This window comes from Anopheles coluzzii, chromosome 2, assembly GCF_943734685.1.
Source record: "Anopheles coluzzii chromosome 2, AcolN3, whole genome shotgun sequence".
Taxonomy (NCBI): Eukaryota; Metazoa; Arthropoda; class Insecta; order Diptera; family Culicidae; genus Anopheles; species Anopheles coluzzii.
In genome coordinates this window covers 43303011-43322158 of record NC_064670.1, presented here as the reverse complement: position 1 = coordinate 43322158, position 19148 = coordinate 43303011, and the positions used below count along the sequence as shown (strand labels likewise).

The following is a 19148-nucleotide window of genomic DNA, read 5'->3' as shown; positions in this document are numbered from 1 at the left end:
AACTTTATTTTTATTTATTATTTTATTATAATTATCTTTGTTAATTATTGAAACCCCTGTTTGAATTTTAATTCTTTTAGTATATCGTTTTTCAATTATCTCATTTTCTAATAGAAGACAATACTACCTGTATTCATTTTTACATGAAATTGTATTGGTAGTTTTTACGTATTAGTTCAATGCAAAGTTTCATCATCTGATTTGAGTTTAACAGTAAAAACTAAATACATTTTACCGTGTGAGAAAATCATGATTTTGTAATTGTTGCTTTCAGCCAATTTTCTGTTTTGTACATGTAAAATAATTGATATTAAAAATATTTTTTGTAATTGCAATATATGATTACCACCACATTTACCGATACGCCTGTATAATGCGTCGTTATTTAAAAAAAAACATTTTCCAAAAAAAAGATGTGTTGTTCAGCTGATCTAATTTTTCTTTATTGAATTGATGAGATCCTCCAACCGCGGTCTCTACCATTACCATGTATATAATAACCCTTTGAGATTGTACATGTACAAAGAAAACATTTTCAAAAAAAAAAGATATGTTGTTCAGCTGATCTAATGTATCTTTATTGAATTAATGAGATTCTAAAACCGCGGTCTCTACCCTTACCATGTATATAATAACCCTTTGAGATTGTACCTTACCCTTCGGTACTACAGTATGACACATACACTGCTGACATAAACATGCATTTCCTAATAGTCTAAGAATCTCCAGTCTAACCGTTTTTTTTTCTTCTTCAGAGTACATGGTTTTTCTATTTCTTCCAACCGTTGATTCTAACAATTGAAACAGTTTCGTTCAAACCCTGCCCTAGCTCGTCTTGTCTATTGCCTCTCTTCGCAGTCTCTCAGCCCCGCACATTAACGCGGCTTACCGGCATGAGAGAGGCTGATAAAGATCCGCAAATGTGGTAGTGCGGACCCTTTCCCCTCCCTCTATCTCCCACCCACTAGCCTTTTCCCAATGGCAGCAAAAACGTGCTAGGGAGGGGGTACCTATTTGCTGTGGCACCGTGTGGAAAATAACGTGACTTTGCACCCATCCGACATTCGTTTCCTCCGTTCTCAGCTCTGCTTCTTCCACACACACACACACACACACGATCACGTTTCACCCAACAACCCACACTATGGTCGCAGCCGATCGTTCACTGCTACTGGGTAGGGTAGGCATACCAACTGGGTAGTGCGAAATCATTCATTCCTCGCGTGTGACCGCGTGTCACGCCATGGCGGCCGCTCCACTTGGCGGTCGGAGTAGAGGGATGGTTTGGCTGGCGGCGAAGAACGAGAACTGCAGGAACACCGAATCTCGCCCCGGAATGCACTCACTCGTCCTCGGCCTGTCTAGCCAACGGAAACAAAAAGGGTGTTTCATCGCGCTCCATATCTTTCGCTCCGTACGTTTCTGGCAGGCGGAAACGAAATGCGGCAAAGCGGAATGCTTTTGCTACGCTTGCCCCGCGTCTCGCCACCGTTCGCACGCGATCACGTGGACACGCTTCCGAGGCCACCTGCGCCGCTTGGTTATGTGGTAGCGAAGTACCGCGGTAAAAGGTCAACGGTAACGTTACATGGTTCTGGGTATACTGTGCGTGGGAGCTTGATTATAGGGCGTATGGTTGAAGCCTCAATGTGCCTCGCCGTTGCAAACCCTACACCGTCTAAATGTGGATATTTAATCATAATCTTGAATGAAATTCCACCAGATACCGAATTGCTGGTTGAACTTTTTTTTCTTTCGGAACCAATGAGGTGAGCGAACCACGTGCTTGCACGTGGCAATACTGCACACAGTTTCCTCGTGGTGTGTCACGGGATTTTTGCAGCACACAAAGAAGTAGACAAACACTCTCTAACACACCGTCCATCGCTATCGTCGGTCGCAGTCTGGTGTCCGGTGAGTCAGCGAATTAATTCCGCGCCCCGTTAGCGTTGGATGCATTCCACTGTCTGTGTCTGTCCAGCCCGGTTGATATCACCTGATCAAACGCGGTAATGTGATTGATGAGCCTTTGTTCCGCACGCAGTATGCTAATGACGCTCTGGCTGGTTTGTATTTCTGTGTTTCTCCTGCCGATATTTGATTTACTTATTTTGATGTGATATGTTTCATCTACCACTTGCTTTAATCGCCGCTCAATCACGCAGCGCACCTGAAAAGCCGCCGGTCAAGCGCTATCTTATCGACGCTTTGTGCGGATTTCGTTCGGATCTGACCGCGTCAATCGTGCACCCAGCCAGCTTGGTGTTTGTTTTAGTGATGCGTTTTTCCCCTAACACTAGATGAGATGTATTTCACTTTCGTGTTTCGTCAAAATGTGGTTGCGGGTGCAGCACACAAGCACTAGAACACGGCAGAGCATCAGCAAAACGACCGATTGAACGACCGATAACGCGCACCGTTACCGATGCCGTGTCGATGGGTTAGGGTTGAACGTGAAGGGTAAACAGAAGAACCTTCCTCAACCGGATCGAATATCACGTTCGTGTCCCTTGTGGAGTGTAACGTTTCCCAACCCCTGTGCCCGGCCCTATCACGTGCCCGCGTGATTGGCCCGACGGGTTCTCAGGCTCTCTGGCTCGGCGATGGATTACGCGACCGCGGGTGGATGATAAGAGAGTGAGGGAGCTGCCCGGGACTGCACCCAGTCGACACACCGTCAATTTTACCAACCAAGATGTTGCCCCGCAAAACCATCTTCCACCTTGCACTAACCGTAGACGGGGAAGAGGATGTGGCGCACGTTTGACATTTGAAATTGCGCACCGGCAGCGTGACCGGAAAACGTGCTCCTCCATCGTGGTGCCGACAGGTGCACCAGCCATTAAGTAACTACTCGAGCAGCTCGTTTGTGTTACACTTGAGACATTTTGGGTTTGTCATCCCAGATAGGATTGGATTTGATCGATTTAGGTAACTTTTAATAGCTTCTACCTGTAAACAAATGCATGTATTGTAATCACCTAACAGAACCGGATTGGAGATTTGGAGCGAAGCGATGTTGTGCTCGCCCCTGTTTTCTGCTACCAGGATCTCGATGGAGGCGCGTTCCCTGCGGACGGTTGTCTGTTGTCGACCGGTGAACGTGAAGGGGCGAACAACAAGGAAACTGTGGCCCGCACTTCACAACAAAGCGAAGCATGATGGCTAGGAAGCATGGAAGACATGGGGCAGTAAAAAACAGAAAAACAACAGCAACAACCCAGACACTTCGTAGTCCCAGCCAAGCACGTGTACGCGACGCGAGCTGATCGTGCGTTCGGCTTCATTGTTGTGCTGTTGGGTGAGTTTCAGCCGATCCTACCCCATGCGGGAGGGGGTTATAAACCGAAAAGAAGCGAAAAAAAAGCAGGAGAAACAAAACAGCTACAGCAATCGCGGTGCCGTTCGCCAAACACGTTTCTTTCAATGTCACGGAATGTCATTTACCTTCCCGGTTGTGTTAAAAAGTGGTTTCCTACCGGTACCGCGATCGCCTGAACGAGCTGTAACGTTGAGGGTGTCTTCGGTTGGAAGGAGCTCGTGCAAAATGCCAATCTCCCTCGAGCGGCTAGCAAAATCAAACAGCCGTAGATCAACGGTTTTCCGGCGGCAAAGAGTTTGCGACAAATGCCAAGTTTCTGATAATTGAAGCTAGCGGTAATGCAATGCCTAATCACTATGAGGCCAAATTATTTGCTACAAAACAATACAATTAAACAATTTCCATCAGAAGCACACGCAAAGGAAACCGTTAACCACAAAACTGAATAAAACTTCAACTCCATGTGTAGCAAGGCGTACCCAACGCGCGAGCAAACAAATGCGCAGCCGACTATTAATCGCCACAAATGCCGCAAGCAGCAGCACCGTTGCCAACTTCACCCGCAGCGAGCGACTATCTTCAAGTGCGCGTATCGTTTTATTTTGCTGCTCGACACACAACCGGCGAGATAACCTCACACAATTTCGGCTAAAGTGGCGCGCAGCGGCCATTTTGCAAAGGCTATCAGCAGCTCGAACCCGAAGGGGGTTCCTGATTAGTTCTAGTGCGACCGCAATCTCTGCCCCTGGCGTGGCGTGGACAAGATGTCTCAGAAGTGGGCCTGTGAGTACGCGTCATCGCTTTCAATCGCACGATCGCACGATCCACTTGGCGTCCACTGTACACAGACAGTTCTAGAAAAATGTTTCAAACACAGGTACTGGTACTTTGATCATCACTGGGACGATATGATCGATAAAAGCAAGCTCCCATCCCTCCCCACGGTTTAACAATGTACACTGCGAGAGGGTTGGCAAGGTGCTGGCAGGGCAGGTGAATAACATTACACTAATTATCCGTCACGCTAATGTTCGCACCCCAAACACAGGGAGGGTAAGTGGGAGAAAAATGTATCGTGATTAAACCATGCACTCTCATATGCTAGTTCGATTTCTCGTATATTCTCGTTCCCTCCTAGGTCCATCGTCCCAGCAGTTGTGCCAACAGTTCGATAGCGATCAGAGAGGTTCAGCTTTACGTAACGTATCCTACGTACGGGCGGCCGGTTGGCGATGGCTTAGCAGCTTAGTGTGCCCAGCCCAGCGCATCGATGGCGGGCGGGATTCTAAGTGCACACGAGGACAACTAACATATTCTGTGGACCCACATAGCGAGAGAGAGAGAGATAGAGAGAGAGCTAGGGACAGAGGCAAAGGTGCCCGTCTAATGTTACCGGTGTTATGAGACACACTCCACGTGCAACTCCACGTTTCATTATTTTGTTCGCCGCGGCCGATGTCTATGTCGTTGAGCATACGTTGGTGGCTGGAATTCATCGAACCGGGCCATCGGTAACGTTTTCATTTACTGGATTAAAATATTCGGTTTTAGCGCAAAGCCTGTAGCTAGCAAGAAGCAACAAACAGTCAGAGTCCCTTTTGCTTAAGCTTCAGAAGCACGGCTGGTCACGCTGCAGCAAATGTGTGCCTTTGTGTCTAGCGATTTTGCCAAATGCCAAATGTCAACCTGAAGGAAGTGGATGGCGTCCTACAGTGTGGTAGCTATTGCGTGGCGTTACACGCTGCCCAACCGACCGGTACCTTGTGCGCTGCCACGTGCACGTGACGTCAACACTGACAACGCTCGGGTAGACGACACTGCACGACACCGGGTGCTGGTTAGTCAGCTTGAAGTTGGATACTATTTTTTGCCTTGCCTCTTGCAATGCTGCCGTAACACCAGAGTTTCCCTCTTTGAACAGGATTGGATTGGATTCATCCAATATCTCTACCACCAACGTACTTAACAGCGATAACAGTGCCTTGGGTCGTCTTTGATATAAGTTATGGCAGAACAATACCACACCAGTTTTTGGCTGTTGTGCCAACTCAAATTATTCGACCACTATCATGATGGGCTCTCATTTTCTCTCTCCGTCTCTCTCTTCAAGTCCTTTCAATTGCAAAAAATATTGTGGGTGGCTTATTTTTTCTAGCCTACCAATTCCACAATCATTTATATGTTTGTGCTCCTTATCAGTCGCTTCCGTTAGATTTCCACCACGCAACCCGATTGCTCACCCCTTATTTTCATTTTTATTTTTATTCATTATCTGTCAACCTGTTAAGCTTCGACTCGAGGCAGGGTGATATCAGTATTCACGCGAATTTTAAAGTTTCTACCCACCAAACGTGACCTTCGTGAAGGTCTCCGCTGGGGTGGGTTTGTGGGCGTGCGATGTTACCTGGCACCGGAGTCTTATCGCCACCGTTAAAGCTGATTTCTGTTCACGAGCCTAGGAGCTGCTCCCGGCTGGTCACGAGATACGGTGCCCAGTTTGCAAAACACAGCACAAGCCCTTTAAGCTTTGGGCGACATGACGCACAACACACGATCATTGTGTCGTGCGGTGTGCTTATCGATTTGAGGTTCAGTTCTTCTTCCCACGTCACGTTTGGCCTCTTCGCGGTACCATGCGTCTCCATAATGAAGCCCGTAACCAATACACTCAAATGCAACGTAAGTGTAGAAATTTAGTTTATTTTTCTTGTGAATTCGTTAGTTTCAGTTCATTTGCATGTTTTCGTGGACGTGGGATCACAAAAGATACAACTGCCATGCCATATACATAACCTGATTTGGAATTATGCTGCAAAAAATAGATATACACAAACCCGCAATTTCTTTTCCACACTTCTCTGTGCTAGCTCCATTATGAAAAGTTATTTTATCAACCCACCAAGGTAGAAAATTGCGCATGTTCAAGACCTAATTGCTAGAAGAAATTTGATAAAAACATGCCGTTCAAATGGTTTATATTGTCGCCACTAACCTAATCCATTGGCCATGGCATAGGGAAACTCGGGCAAACATACATATGCTTGTACTGGCTCATATCAATAGCTTGCGTGTGCACACGTTACCATCCCTTATCAGCCACGTACCCCATGGTAGGTTGGGCCGGGCATCCCAGCGCTGCGATTGTGAGCGTCTCAAGTCCGGTCCAGTTTATGGACCGGTTACGCAATGGTTTTGTTCGTTTCTACAAATGAGTTTATTGGGCAATCATGAATAGCTGGTTTATAAAATGCTGCCAGCAAACAGGGATGCAAATACAGGTATTTATTTCTCATGTGAGCGTTCAGATAAGCATTGCTTTCTTTCTATTCGGGTAATATGAGCATAAGTAAACGAACACATACATCATAAATTGGTACGCCCTCAAAGAGCAATAGTGAAATCCCTCTGCCGTGTGGTTATGTCGCGTTAATCTGGCTTTTGTCACGGTTTCGTAAGGAAGTGTTTACGTTTTCAACCATTGCTACGGTAAATAGCAGAGGGCATTTTCTTTGTTCTTTGTATCAGTGCCACCACTAGTGAAGAAGCCCCCTTTCGCACGCCAAAACCTTCACCCGGGGAAGACGCTGACCGCCATGCAGCTTATTTTGTATACACTCTCGGTCACGTGTACGGCGTGCGTTAGAATGTGCAAAATGACTCAAACTGCCGCCCTGGCCTACCGTTGGTCTGATTCAGTCGCACCGACTGGTGGTGATGGTGGTGGTGTGCATTAGGTTCAGACGTAACCACACCCAGCACATGGTGTAGTTTTGTGGAAAATGCTCCGATTTCCATGTGCCGATCAACGTGATGGCACCGTGGGGGTAGCATCATTCACGATGACAGCGTGTCGAATGGTGTGCGTTTTCAAATACGGCTGTTCTTTGCACCGTAGATAGGTTTGGAGCTGAGCCCTGCACGTGGGTATTAGCCGGTTGTAAACAAAAAAAAAAGGAAACACGTGCGATTATGAACATTTTTGTACTTGTGGGAGGCATTTTTAGTGAGCAAAAGGAAGTGAAGAAAATTATGTTACACCACCTGTGTTAAACCTCATTTATGTCTCCCTGTATCTCCATGAAACGTTACAGTTACCGAGAAGACAAAACTGTACATGACCTAACGTATGATATTCTCAAATCATCACGCAAAGTAATGATGCTAATACAAACGCGTATAAAAAAAAGTTTCCTATGACGGATGGCAACTGCAGTCACACAGCTGGGAAATTCCTAATCCCACTCATCGTAAAGCTCACTAATTTCGAAAGAGGATTTGCATTGTAGACTCCGCCCAGCGATCACAATCTCACGCAGCGTATATGCATCGTCCGTTGCGCCTATACGCGGCCAACAATCAAGTGCAGTCGATCGGTTAGTTCGTTCGACGAAGTAAACACCACACAATGGCCAACGGATTGATTGCGACGCGAGCCTTATCGATGGATCTGGCGAACAACAGGCTGTTACACATCCTGAGGGCTGACTGCTATCGGCTGACAAACGAAATGGCCGGTACTGGTGCTTAAAATAGCTCCTCGCTTTAGGACGACTGGCTTGTGAGGAGCGTGACTGTAGGCACACCGGTACAGTGTACAGATGAAATAGAGTGCGAGACGCGTTGGCAAGATCACTGCAATCGAAGTGATGTTTGGCGTGGCGATAACGCGTATCAGCGCTTCGTTCTCCGCTCGCTTACATTACTGTGCAAGCGACCGATAAGCACCGGCATGAGAAAGCACCCCAGGAAAACGTGGTTCATCAAAAGAGATTATGGTAAATGCAACATCAACAACCGCAGGCAATGAAGTCTCCAGATTACCTGTTGTGCATTGGTAGTCGTTATTATTGGTTCATCTAATTCTAATACAGAGTCTCTTGCCTTGAATTGAATATCGTAATAACCTTGTTATATTTTTGGAATATACCCGCGAAAAAGGATTTTTTCATGTAACACAAATGGTTTGTTTATGAAAACTAATGTTTGTAAATTCAATGTTCCATAGCATAAACAATTTAAAAAAACTGCTGCAATCACGTGCTGCACTGTTATTGATGGCGTTACAACATGTAACGTTCGTAACGTTTATATAATTTCCAGTATCAATCATTATTTGCAACATTTTGATAAAAGTATGCACCAAAGCAATTGCTGATATCGAATTGAAATTCACTGTCTGCATCCTGAATCTTTTTTTTTTTTATTTTAAAACGTTGGTAATGTGCAAAAATGATAAAATCTATTTCCCTAACCCGGCAACTGTGCGAAGACAGACGTGTAGCAAAACATGTGACAACTGGACTCGAAACTCAAAACAAGAACTGGAAAACCGGTTTCTGCGAGCTCGCCAACGCTCCTAATCGGTGCGATTTTCCCTCGCTGGCGAAGCTTTTTGTAAGTCGTTGTGACGGTTTTTGACGTTTCGAGAGAGGGTTTTTGAGGGTTCAAAATAGCCGCCAAAAAGCTCGCTCTGGTTGGCGATTGTGTTGGTGGGCAAAATTAAAAGGCCAAATAATAAATACACTCCATCACCTCCCCCCCTCATTGACACCATGGGGTTTAAAATGATGATCTGCAAGATGCAAACCCAAGCGCCACATATTAAGCTCAAACGACTGGAAAATTGAATATCAATAGAAAAAAAATGAAAGCTCCATAGCTTCATTGGTTTGCTCAATAGATGGCGTATTACAACTCATCATTGTATTGCTGTCCTTTTCTTGCAATGTGTTTCGACAAGTTTCATCTAATCATGACCTATATAGCCTTTTAACTTTCCGAGCAAAAATCTCTATGAATGGTCGTGTTGTCAGATACGTGGATATCAACACCAACAACCATTCCTCAAATCTCACTTGCTTCAGTGCTGGTGGTTTCGATTGGAGTTTAGTATTTAAACAATCGTATCGCCGTTTTAGTTCTGGCGATGCATAACTTCAATGCGAAACCATACAACAGTACAAAGGAAATGAGAAAGCTCTCCTCCAAGCGATGAAACTCAACTGTTTGGGGTATCCCACAAACAGATAACGCCAGCTTTTTTGCTATTTTTAGAATGCATGAGTCGTTTGCCGCCTGCTAAATGAAGTCTTTCTATATTCCGTTTAGGTTGAGAGCTTGAGTCGTTTAGAACCCGTTTAGTGGTCGTTTAGTTGATTTATGGCACTTGGGAAATACCATGCCTTGTTAATATATGGCTTAAGATCAAGCATTTTATATCAAATTTACTAGCCGCCAGATGTGTTATCTGGTTTTATCCAGGTCTTTCCTCGCGCTGATTGTTGCGTGTATCTCTTCGAATTGAGGTCCTATGCGCTGCGCAGGAGTCCTACGGCACTAACCCATCAATTAAATTACATTAATGCTTAACTGAAATCGACTCCGATGCAAATAATTCAACAAAATTGCGCACATTAAATTTAGTCAACCACCAAGTTTGTTTACGTTTTATCTCGCGTCCATATGCGCGAAAGAGATGGCATGTCAGCATGAGCGAGAATACACACATCTCAATACGTGATGCGCGTAAATTGTCACCAACACAACGAAAGACGTATGGACAAATGTGGAAGAAGCGTTCGATGTGAAGTAGGGCGGGGAGGGCGAGGAGGGCACATAAGAACAATTTGAAACGAGCACTGTCGGCATGTAAAGGACGGGTAGAGAAAATGAGCGAGATGCAGCGATATCCGAACGTCAATACACCTCGCCATGTTGTACGGGGATGGCAGCTCCTCGTTCAGCTGTCACAACACAAATCACATTGAAAAGCAAAGTTACGAAAACTTGAGAAATTTTAGCAAACTTACCACAAAACTAAGCCCAGTTTGATCAGCAAATCGTCCAGTGAGTCTATCCCACAGGTAAACATTACAATGAAGAGATATCCATTCTTCAATTGATGCGTAGTGAATTATGTAACCCTACCGGTGTTACCATTCGGTCACCTGCGCAATTTGCGCCCAGATTTACATAAAGTTACATTATGGTACTGTTTCCTTCCAGCCATGGGAAACACGGTGTCTGCCGCTGAAAAGGTTGCCTCGAACATAGTGCCCAACACATTGACGAAGGGCGAAGATGCAGCACTACCGAAGGGACATCCACCGCTTGGCGATAAAGCAGCCATGTCCGGTAATCCTCCGCCCGAATGTCCGATGCACCAAAAACAGCAACCCAAAGAACAACCAGTGCTCGTATCCGAGTGTCCAATTAAGCACGATGGAGCGGAAGTGAACCCGCTGAACATGATGCCACCGGCAAATCAAAATCCCGCCCCGGGCCAACCGTTCCCACTGCCTACCGAGCGCCAGGTGTCGTCGATTCCGAAAGCGACCACCGACGGTAAGCAGGAGTTTTGGGTGTACCCAAGTCAGCAGATGTTCTGGAATGCGATGCTGCGCAAGGGCTGGCGCTGGGAAAAGGACGATATAGCTCAGAAAGACATGGACGACATTATAAAGATACACAACGCCAACAATGAGCAGGCCTGGCAGGAGGTACTTAAGTGGGAAGCGCTGCACGCCCGCGAATGTGGCAATCCACGGCTGAAGAGCTTCGGCGGCAAGGCAACCGATTACAGCCCGCGGGCTAAGATTCGCAACATGATGGGGTACGAGCTGCCGTTCGACCGACACGACTGGATCATCGATCGCTGTGGCAAGGATGTGCGCTACGTCATTGACTACTATGACGGTGGCATGGTGGACGAGAAGTACAAATTTGCCCTGCTGGATGTGAGGCCCGCGATGGATTCGTTCGACAACGTGTGGGATCGCATGAAGGTGGCCTACATGCGGTGGAAGTTCGAGCTGGAGGACAAACTGAAGGAGCTGACAAACTAAGCGAACTGGGTCGCTGGCGCCATACGAATTGTTTAGAGTGTACGACAGCTTCTTGAGATACGTTTCGTGCGACTTAGGATCAGAAAGTACCACGGTTGACGAAGGAGTACAATTAAATTATCTAGACTAACTGCACTCACCAATAACGAAAAAGTACCCTATGTTTGCAACACTTGCGTAGAGAATGTAACAAGTTCTCGGAATAAATTCTAGGCCTCGTGTTTTACCCACCTTAAAGAGTGCTTTTTTACATCAAAATAATTGAATTATGAATTTGGCGACCTGATTGCTGATGGCTAAATTTATAGTAACTAGTTAATTTGATCAGGTTACAGGGCTGCACAACTAAAGTTGAAAGATCTCCTCTAAAGAGTACTCCGAAATTGATGATCACGAAACGCAATTAAAATGAGGTACTTATAACGACCCCATAAGAACAAACCTAAAACCTAAAACCAAAACCAAACCCATAGTGGTCCTGATACCAATAAATTACCTATTCTTCTTCAAGAACTGCATAAACTGAACCCATACCGAACCCATACCGGTCCAAGAATCGATCATGAACCCATCCCGGTCCTGGAACCGATCATGAACCCATTTCTTTCCTAGAAGCTATCATGATCTTATACCGGTCCTGGAACCTATCACGAACCTACACCAGTCCTGGATCTGATGATGAACCCATACTGATCCAGAAATAACTCCCGATTTAACACATTTTCTTAAAACAGTACCTGGAACTGTTGCGGATTTGGAACGATACTTGAACCGGGTCCGGGTCTAGTACCGATTCAGTTTCAGTTCCAGTCAACAAACCATACCTGGAAGTGAATGTGCAGCGTAGGATTAGTGTAGAAAATGGTATGGAAATATTAGTAAAATTTGTAAAGTGATAAAAAAGATTTTTTGCGTTTTATAAAAAAAAACGATGAAAAATATTATTAAGCCCACTGTGCAATGCAGACATTTGAATATGACATTAGATCAACTTTTTACGCAACCCTGAACGGTACTGTCAACGCATTCATTGTTTACGTTCAGGCCGGCGCACGTGTATTCTACACAAATTAATAAAAGTGATTGCCTTACTGTATTTCGTGTCTCGTAAAACGTCCCCTTAAACGATGGAAGGTGTCGGGCAACTATTTGGAACCCATTTCGACAGTGACGATGGTTTACTAACCGCATTTCTGAACAATATAGATGAACATCAATCGTTTTGGTCAGACGTAAGTTGAATCCTCGATTCGCTAGCCGCATTGCGAAGAGATTGCAAAATCTTAACCAAAACCACGTTTTTTTTTCGTGCTTTGCAGCCTGAAAATGATCTAGACACAATATTCACCAAACTAGGCACCTTGCTAGCCAGTGCCAGAACGCGCGATCGTGGTTTAAGAATTCTCATCCACCTGCTGCCCGACTGCCCGCTGGATCTGATCGAGGAAAAGGCTCAGTTCTATCTGAACACTTGCACAAAAGTATGCGACCAGCGTGGGCCAACGCAAACATTGCCACTGGTGTACAAACTTCTTCAGCAGCTGTTACATCGCTCCCTGGGCTCGACCGAGCTGCACAAGCTGTTTGTCAGCAATCTGGCCAAAATCCTCGAATCCGTCGGGCCCAAGCTAGAACCGTCGGCGGTCCCATCGGCATTGAGCTTCCTCGAGTTGGCCATGCAGCATTATGCTGGTGCTTGTGGGCCGTTGAAAAGTCGCATCGAGACGTTCCTTTACTCGCTGGTCGATTCTACCGATCGGTTCGTGGTCAACCGTACGGCCAACTGTTTGCTGCTGCTGCAGCAAATCCGAGGCGGAGGACAACACGGTTCGCTGCATAAGAAAACTTGGGAAGAGTACTATCTGAAGCTGATTGACACGATACACGATCTGTTGAATCAAATCTTTGCCCACACGCCGGAAACGTTTGACGAGGAGGAAAACCTTGAGTGTTTGAAGCTGCCTGACATTAGAACCACCGGAAATCCTATCCGTAAAGCGCACTTGATCGCGATACGCGCTTGCAATCTAATTACCTTTCTTGATCAAGCCATTGTAGGTGCGTACCCGGTGGGGAAGCCAATCACCCCGTTTAAAGCGTTAAATCTTGTACTTCGTGGGCTGTCCGTATCCTGTGAAGCGATGGGCAAAAATCCGATTGCGGAAAACATTGCATTCGGTGCGTTTTTACCGTCCATGCACTACGGGCTGTTGGAGGTGTTGGACGGGCTAGTGCTGGCCCTCGGCACCAATATGCTGATGTTTGGTGACACGATTTGCGAGATGTTCTCCAAGTGTCTCCGAGCGACCCAGAGCAACAGCCACGACTTGGAAGGTGCGAAAAAATCATTCATCCGCTTGCGAACGAAAATCTACGACAGCGTACAGCTGTGGTGTGAAAAGATGCGGTACGGCAGTAACATCGAGATGGTAAACGAAGCCCTGCTGGAACAGATAATGCGCGACATTACGCCGTACGAGAGCGAGGTAACGCTCAAGATGGGTGCCACCAGCAACAAGCGATTGTCGGCCAGAGCAAAGAGAAAGCTGCAGAAGGAGCAAAATGCTGCAACCGCACTTAACCAGAACCACTCTAGTGGTAGTGCAACGGCAGAAAACAAGGAGCTGTTTATTGATCATGGCAACGAGCCACTGTGCTGTGCTGCTTTGGCCTGTTTGACCGCTCTGCTGCAGTCCGCCGGGTGTTTCATCAAACCCGTCACTCACAAACTATTGCAGGAGAAAATCGTTCCGCTGTGTTTTACGCTGGTAACCAACCACCAGCTAACCGGGCTGTACGGCGATGCCCAGGTGCGTGTAGCTCTACTCCGTGCCTTTGCCGCTCTGATTGTGAATCCACACCACCACTGTCCACCGCCGCTGCAATATGCCAGCTATATTTTCAACACGCTGCAAACAACGGACTCCAGTGCGACCGTTCGGTCGGTGGCTGCAGAACTGGCCCGCACGATGGAACTGGTGGTACATCCTTGGAAGGAAACACTGTACTTCCCCGCGGACAAGTCCGCCATTAAGGATGCATTAGCGAACAAGGACAATCACCCGCTGGCGATGTTCACCGTGAAGCAGGTGGTTGTAACGAATGGTACCAACGGAGTGCACGATTCCTCTGATGTGATAATTCCATCAGTCGCAGAACCGGCAACTGCTACTTCGCCGGTAAAAGCTGCCAGTGCTCCTAGCGAGCCGGCCGTTGAACCAGCATACGAAAGTGAAGGTGAAATTAACGAATCACTAGCCGTAACAGAAGCGAGCGACGAGTCATTTATTGACGAAGAAGGACAGCAAACGACGGACGAACCTGTTGGATGGGTAGAACATGTAAGCGAGTCCTCGCTAGATGATACAGCAGAGGAAAAGACAAACGCAATCGCCAAGATCCCCGACGATACAGAATGTTATGATGCAGGAACTATTCATCCAATCGATGATGATGACAATGATGATGGGAAAACGAGTGAATCCGCCGTGGTGGCGGTGCTGGACAGTGATGAGGAACAGGGACAAGCACAGAATGTGGAACAGGAGGATGATGATGTGATGGAAGTGCCAATTGACGTAGAGCTATCTGCACCTAAAACCAACAGTGAAAAGAATAATTTGAAACATTCAATCGAAATAATTGACGATGATAACAGCAGCGTGTCGGCGAAGAAGGCCAAAATGTTGGGGCAAGACAGCTGTAACGGAAACACCGGTAAAACAAAGAACATCGACGACATCGTTGAGGAAATGGTAGCCGAGTTCGTTGACGAACCATAAGTTGGTTATTAATTCCGCTAAGCTTTAGTAGGATCGAATGAATTATGAAGTTTGGGATACGTTAAAATCATAATGTTTGTTTGTGTATCTTGAAATAAGCACATCCTGAATAAAAAATACTGCTCTAGCAACTATACAATTTACCCTTGTTTATTGATTTATTAATAACATGAAGTTAATGAAATGAAAATGAAAGAACGATCTAACATCCTTTATATTTCGTAACCTAATTCGTTAAATAGTCGTAGGCATGAAATCATCAGGTATTAGTAACAAATATGGGAACGTTTGGTTGTGTTAAGTGGTCTTCATGCAGCTGCACTAAAAAGCTGTTAATCTGCATAAATACTATGTATGTCCGTTTTAGCGACGCATCCTCCTGACCATCTTTGGCGGTGTGTGCATGGAGCGTGGAGGAGATGGATGAACTACGAGCTTGCTGAGCTGTACGGCGAACCGAACATCCTGACGCTGGCGAATGGCTGGCAGGATTCGATGGCCGGAGCATGTTATGAGGATGCTGGACTCATGCCCCACCTAGAAGGTTTTCGACAGCGACCTCCAGTTCGACATGACGCACAGGGGAGCACAGCGAAGTCGATGGCTGAATCAGGTGAGACGAGATCGGGTGTCGGAGATCGGGTGTCTACATGGATGGGAGGCTGCAGCTAGGAACCGCGCATCCTGAAAAATGATTGTTGACCGGGCCATGCCACGTCCACGTGCTCTGTCGTGAGCAGGTCAACAAGTGAGAGAGAGGGAGAGTAGGTCCGTATAAATTACATAATAATTTACCACCCCCCAACTATGCTATAAGGAATATTCAATGTATGGGGCATATCATTTTAACATTTCAGAATTTAAATTAGCATCAACCGTTTTGCGCTGTCAAACTGTTTGAACTAACCCAATTTGCTGCTTGGGCACTGACGTTTCCGTTTAACGGATTGACGTTTGAAGAGAGCATGGAAATCGTGACCTTGAGTGGCTTGTAATTTGTCATTTTATATAGCACGATTTTCTGTTTTCTCTATTTAAATGTTCGATAAATGTTGCAATAAATTGTTCAGTTCAATTACTGTTAGCATAATTTTCATATTTTATATCACCAGGAGCCACCATGAGCTGGAGTAAAATCCAACTGAACAGCTGATAGAGAGAGCAAAAAACGTGCTCTCTTGAAAGAAATCGTTTATTTTGATCGCACACCACTATAGAGGTTGTAAAATTACGGCGGATGTCATGCGTGGCCATTCAGAATCAGCTCTCCGAACAAAGGGATTTTTCTGAGAGAGAGCCGTTTGCTCCGCTTTTGCCTCATTTCTCTCTACCAGTGGTACTGAACTTCATAACGACAGATGATAAAGAACCATGGGAAAGCTTACTTTCATGCAAAAACAGAATAAAACCCAAAGAAAATAAACTCAATGAATCCCACCTGCTGTGTATATACTGGAAAAACTCCTTGCATGCTATTTACACTAAAACTAGCGTTAATTTTACGACCCTCAACCAGCACACCGTAGAGAGCGTGGCGTTGAGCAACCCTGGCCATTTTCCCCACCATCGTGATTGGTTTGAACGGTTCGGTACTGCCATCACCTGCACACGGCGCGCATTACGTTGTGAGAGATCTTGGTCGAAGCTGAAAAAAGCGGAGGCTCTCGTACGCGATCACACCAGCCATTTGCGCTCGTCAAGACAAGAAAAGAAGTACATAGAGGTAATTCAGCAAAAAATAAGCTAACACACATTTGTGCTGAAACCTTTTTGAAACGCGCACCATACGAAGAGGGAAAAAATACGCAGCACGGCACGATAAAATTCAGCAGTAAGTAGAAAAGTGTCTACATCACGAGGTGTCCGAGCAAAAAGGATCTTTCGGTGTCGGGTGAAACGAGTTTGCTACTTGCTGCTGCTGTCGTCGTATCTTGGGCAATCGAAGAACACATCTAGCGGTGTGTGAGTGTTCGCCCCTAATTGTGCGCGCGTGTGTGTGTGTGTGCTAGTGTGTACTGTCTTCAGTGTGGGCAAGTGGAATAAAGAAAAGATACCCACCGCAACGAACCGTACCAGCGTACAGGAAAGACGCATCATCAGAACCAAAAGTGTTTCGCAGGAAGCAAGGAAAGGAGCTGACAGAGCAACGGAAGTAACAGGCTCTCCACCTCGGGTCCAGAACGTCCGTGTGGTAGTGTTTGGCTGCTACTACGCCATAGTCCTTTCGCAGCTTCCCTAGGGACATTCGTGTATAAGCGCGCGCACGCGACCGTGTGTGAGTGTGCACAGTGTTAGTAACGGTAGTAAGACGAGAGACACACCTGCAGAGCGTCACCGCGTCCGGGAAGGGACACTGCGTGTGTGTGTGTGTTTGCGCGTTGCTGGTGTGTGGTCGCAAACCCGCAGCAAAGGCTTCGTTTGTATCTTGCGCCGCAATAATAAGGGGGCTCGTCCGTCGCTACGCCTTCCCGCAGCTCCAGTAATTGTGTGCGCGCACTAGAAGCCTGGTTCGTACGAGAGTTCTCCAGCGATTGGGTCCTGCTTTGCCGTTACGTGGACGACAGCGCAAGGAATTCGCGTTCCCTTCCACTGTTCCGTCGATCAGTGAGGATAAGAGTTGAAGGAGAGCGGTTCGAGACGGTTCGAGCGAGGAACGCAAGGATAACGCTAGGTTGGCTTTAGCGAGCCCAAACGGATTCCCAACGGCAGAAGAAAGGATAAGCTAACGAAGCTTGGTGGTGAAGCAGCAGAGAAGTGCATCAAGCAGCAGAGCGAGCGAGCAAGAGAGAGAGAGAGAGAAAGGTGACGTGAAGCCTGTTTGGAAAAGGCGCGGATTCGGGTGTAGTGGGTGTGTGTGTGTGTCTGCTGTATGTCGATTTGTTGTTTGTCGTGTGGTTCCTGGTCTCTGTGTGTTTGGGCGTTGTTTGGTGCCAGTTCTGTTCTGTGCATGTGTGAGTCGGTGAGATCCGTTGAGATTCACAATAGTGGTGGAAAATAGAAGAAGAGCAGGCTAAAGCAAAGAAAGGAAAGAGTCGTCTAACAACGTTGCCCGGGAGTGTGTGAGTGTGCGTGTGTATCTTCTGTGAATCGACTGGAAAGATCTGCGTGTGAGTGTGTGTGTGTGTGTCTCGAAAACACAGGTGCATCTAAGTAACGGGCCGCCCCCATGACTTCGTCCCAACCGTCACAATCGTCCGACGGTCAGCACACGATAGCCGACAGCGGTACGATGCTACCGACAGTGGTGGAGAGCGTGTTTAACGCAGCCCGCACCGGAAATCTTGCTGCACTGAAGGTAAGTCCCTGTCCCACGCTAGGGATGCTGCTTTTTAGGGTGTTTTTTTTCTGTATTCTTTGTTTTGCTGCGCTACAAACACTCCCTTTACGACACGAGCTTGCACGAGCGTATCGTGTGACTGACGGCAACGACGGTTGAAAGGGCGGATAAGCGCACTTGATAAGCGCAAACGACGATTCCGTTGTATGCATACACACTCACCTACAGACGGGGGTTTATCAGTTCGGAAGGAAACGAAAACGAAGGCGATAGTGTGCAGCGCATGTTGTGCGATGTGCGGCCTAGCAACGGCCATAGTTACGCATGAAGGGGCCCTCCCTGCTGTGTCGTCCTGGTCGCTAGTTCATGCCTGTGCGCGAATGTGTCTGTTTTGGTTTATCTAGCCGTACGGTACCGCGTACGAGACACCACTTATCAGGGTGGTCGGGTCGACCAGACGGGTGCCAGAAGCAAAGATAGAAAAAAAATGGTTACAGAGAGTAGAAAGAAAGTTACATAACGCCACACGGGCACACGGGCGGGCTCACTGTACACGCTGTGAGCTCTGGGTGCCATTTTACCGCAATCCCGTACTTTCGTTGCCGTGCTTAATTTCCCGACTCGAGAGACCGATTTCCCATCTGATGGCATGATTTTCTCACCGCTTTGCTTGGTAGAACTTCTTAAAATAAACGACACAATTCGGTGGTGTTGGAGAGTATTAGTCTCACATCCACATAGAAACACACACAAACATACACAGTTTAGATAACGAACACTTCTCTTGGACTGTGCGCTCGTATTGGGGCTGGCCTGATTGTTGCACCACCAACCAAAAAAAAAGCTCTCCGCTCACAGCTTCCCTCTGTGCGGAGCAGGTTCGTTTGTTTACTTTTGAATTCTTTTTTATTTCGCAACATTAT

General features: G+C 46.6%; 3 protein-coding genes across 3 annotated transcripts in view; all 3 read left to right on the top strand.

The window, feature by feature from the left end:
- Window positions 1-10023: 10023 nt before the first annotated feature.
- LOC120950605 (holocytochrome c-type synthase) lies at window positions 10024-11403 on the top strand. The gene is made up of 2 exons (XM_040368781.2): window positions 10024-10185; window positions 10328-11403. Exon 2 carries the CDS (start codon window positions 10330-10332, stop codon window positions 11164-11166), a length of 837 nt encoding a protein of 278 aa, XP_040224715.2. The 5' UTR covers window positions 10024-10185; window positions 10328-10329; the 3' UTR covers window positions 11167-11403.
- A 713-nt stretch (window positions 11404-12116) lies between these two features.
- On the top strand, window positions 12117-15087 carry LOC120950761 (proline-, glutamic acid- and leucine-rich protein 1-like). The gene is made up of 2 exons (XM_040369040.2): window positions 12117-12398; window positions 12486-15087. Exons 1-2 carry the CDS (start codon window positions 12294-12296, stop codon window positions 14946-14948), a joined length of 2568 nt encoding a protein of 855 aa, XP_040224974.2. The 5' UTR covers window positions 12117-12293; the 3' UTR covers window positions 14949-15087.
- Window positions 15088-16553: 1466 nt separating this feature from the next.
- Window positions 16554-19148, top strand: part of LOC120961075 (protein fem-1 homolog CG6966) — a 44232-nt gene continuing 41637 nt past the window's right edge. The window contains exon 1 of the mRNA XM_040384695.2: window positions 16554-18243. Coding sequence (XP_040240629.1) covers window positions 18115-18243 — 129 coding nt within the window. The 5' untranslated portion in view covers window positions 16554-18114. The remainder of the gene's footprint in view (window positions 18244-19148) is intronic.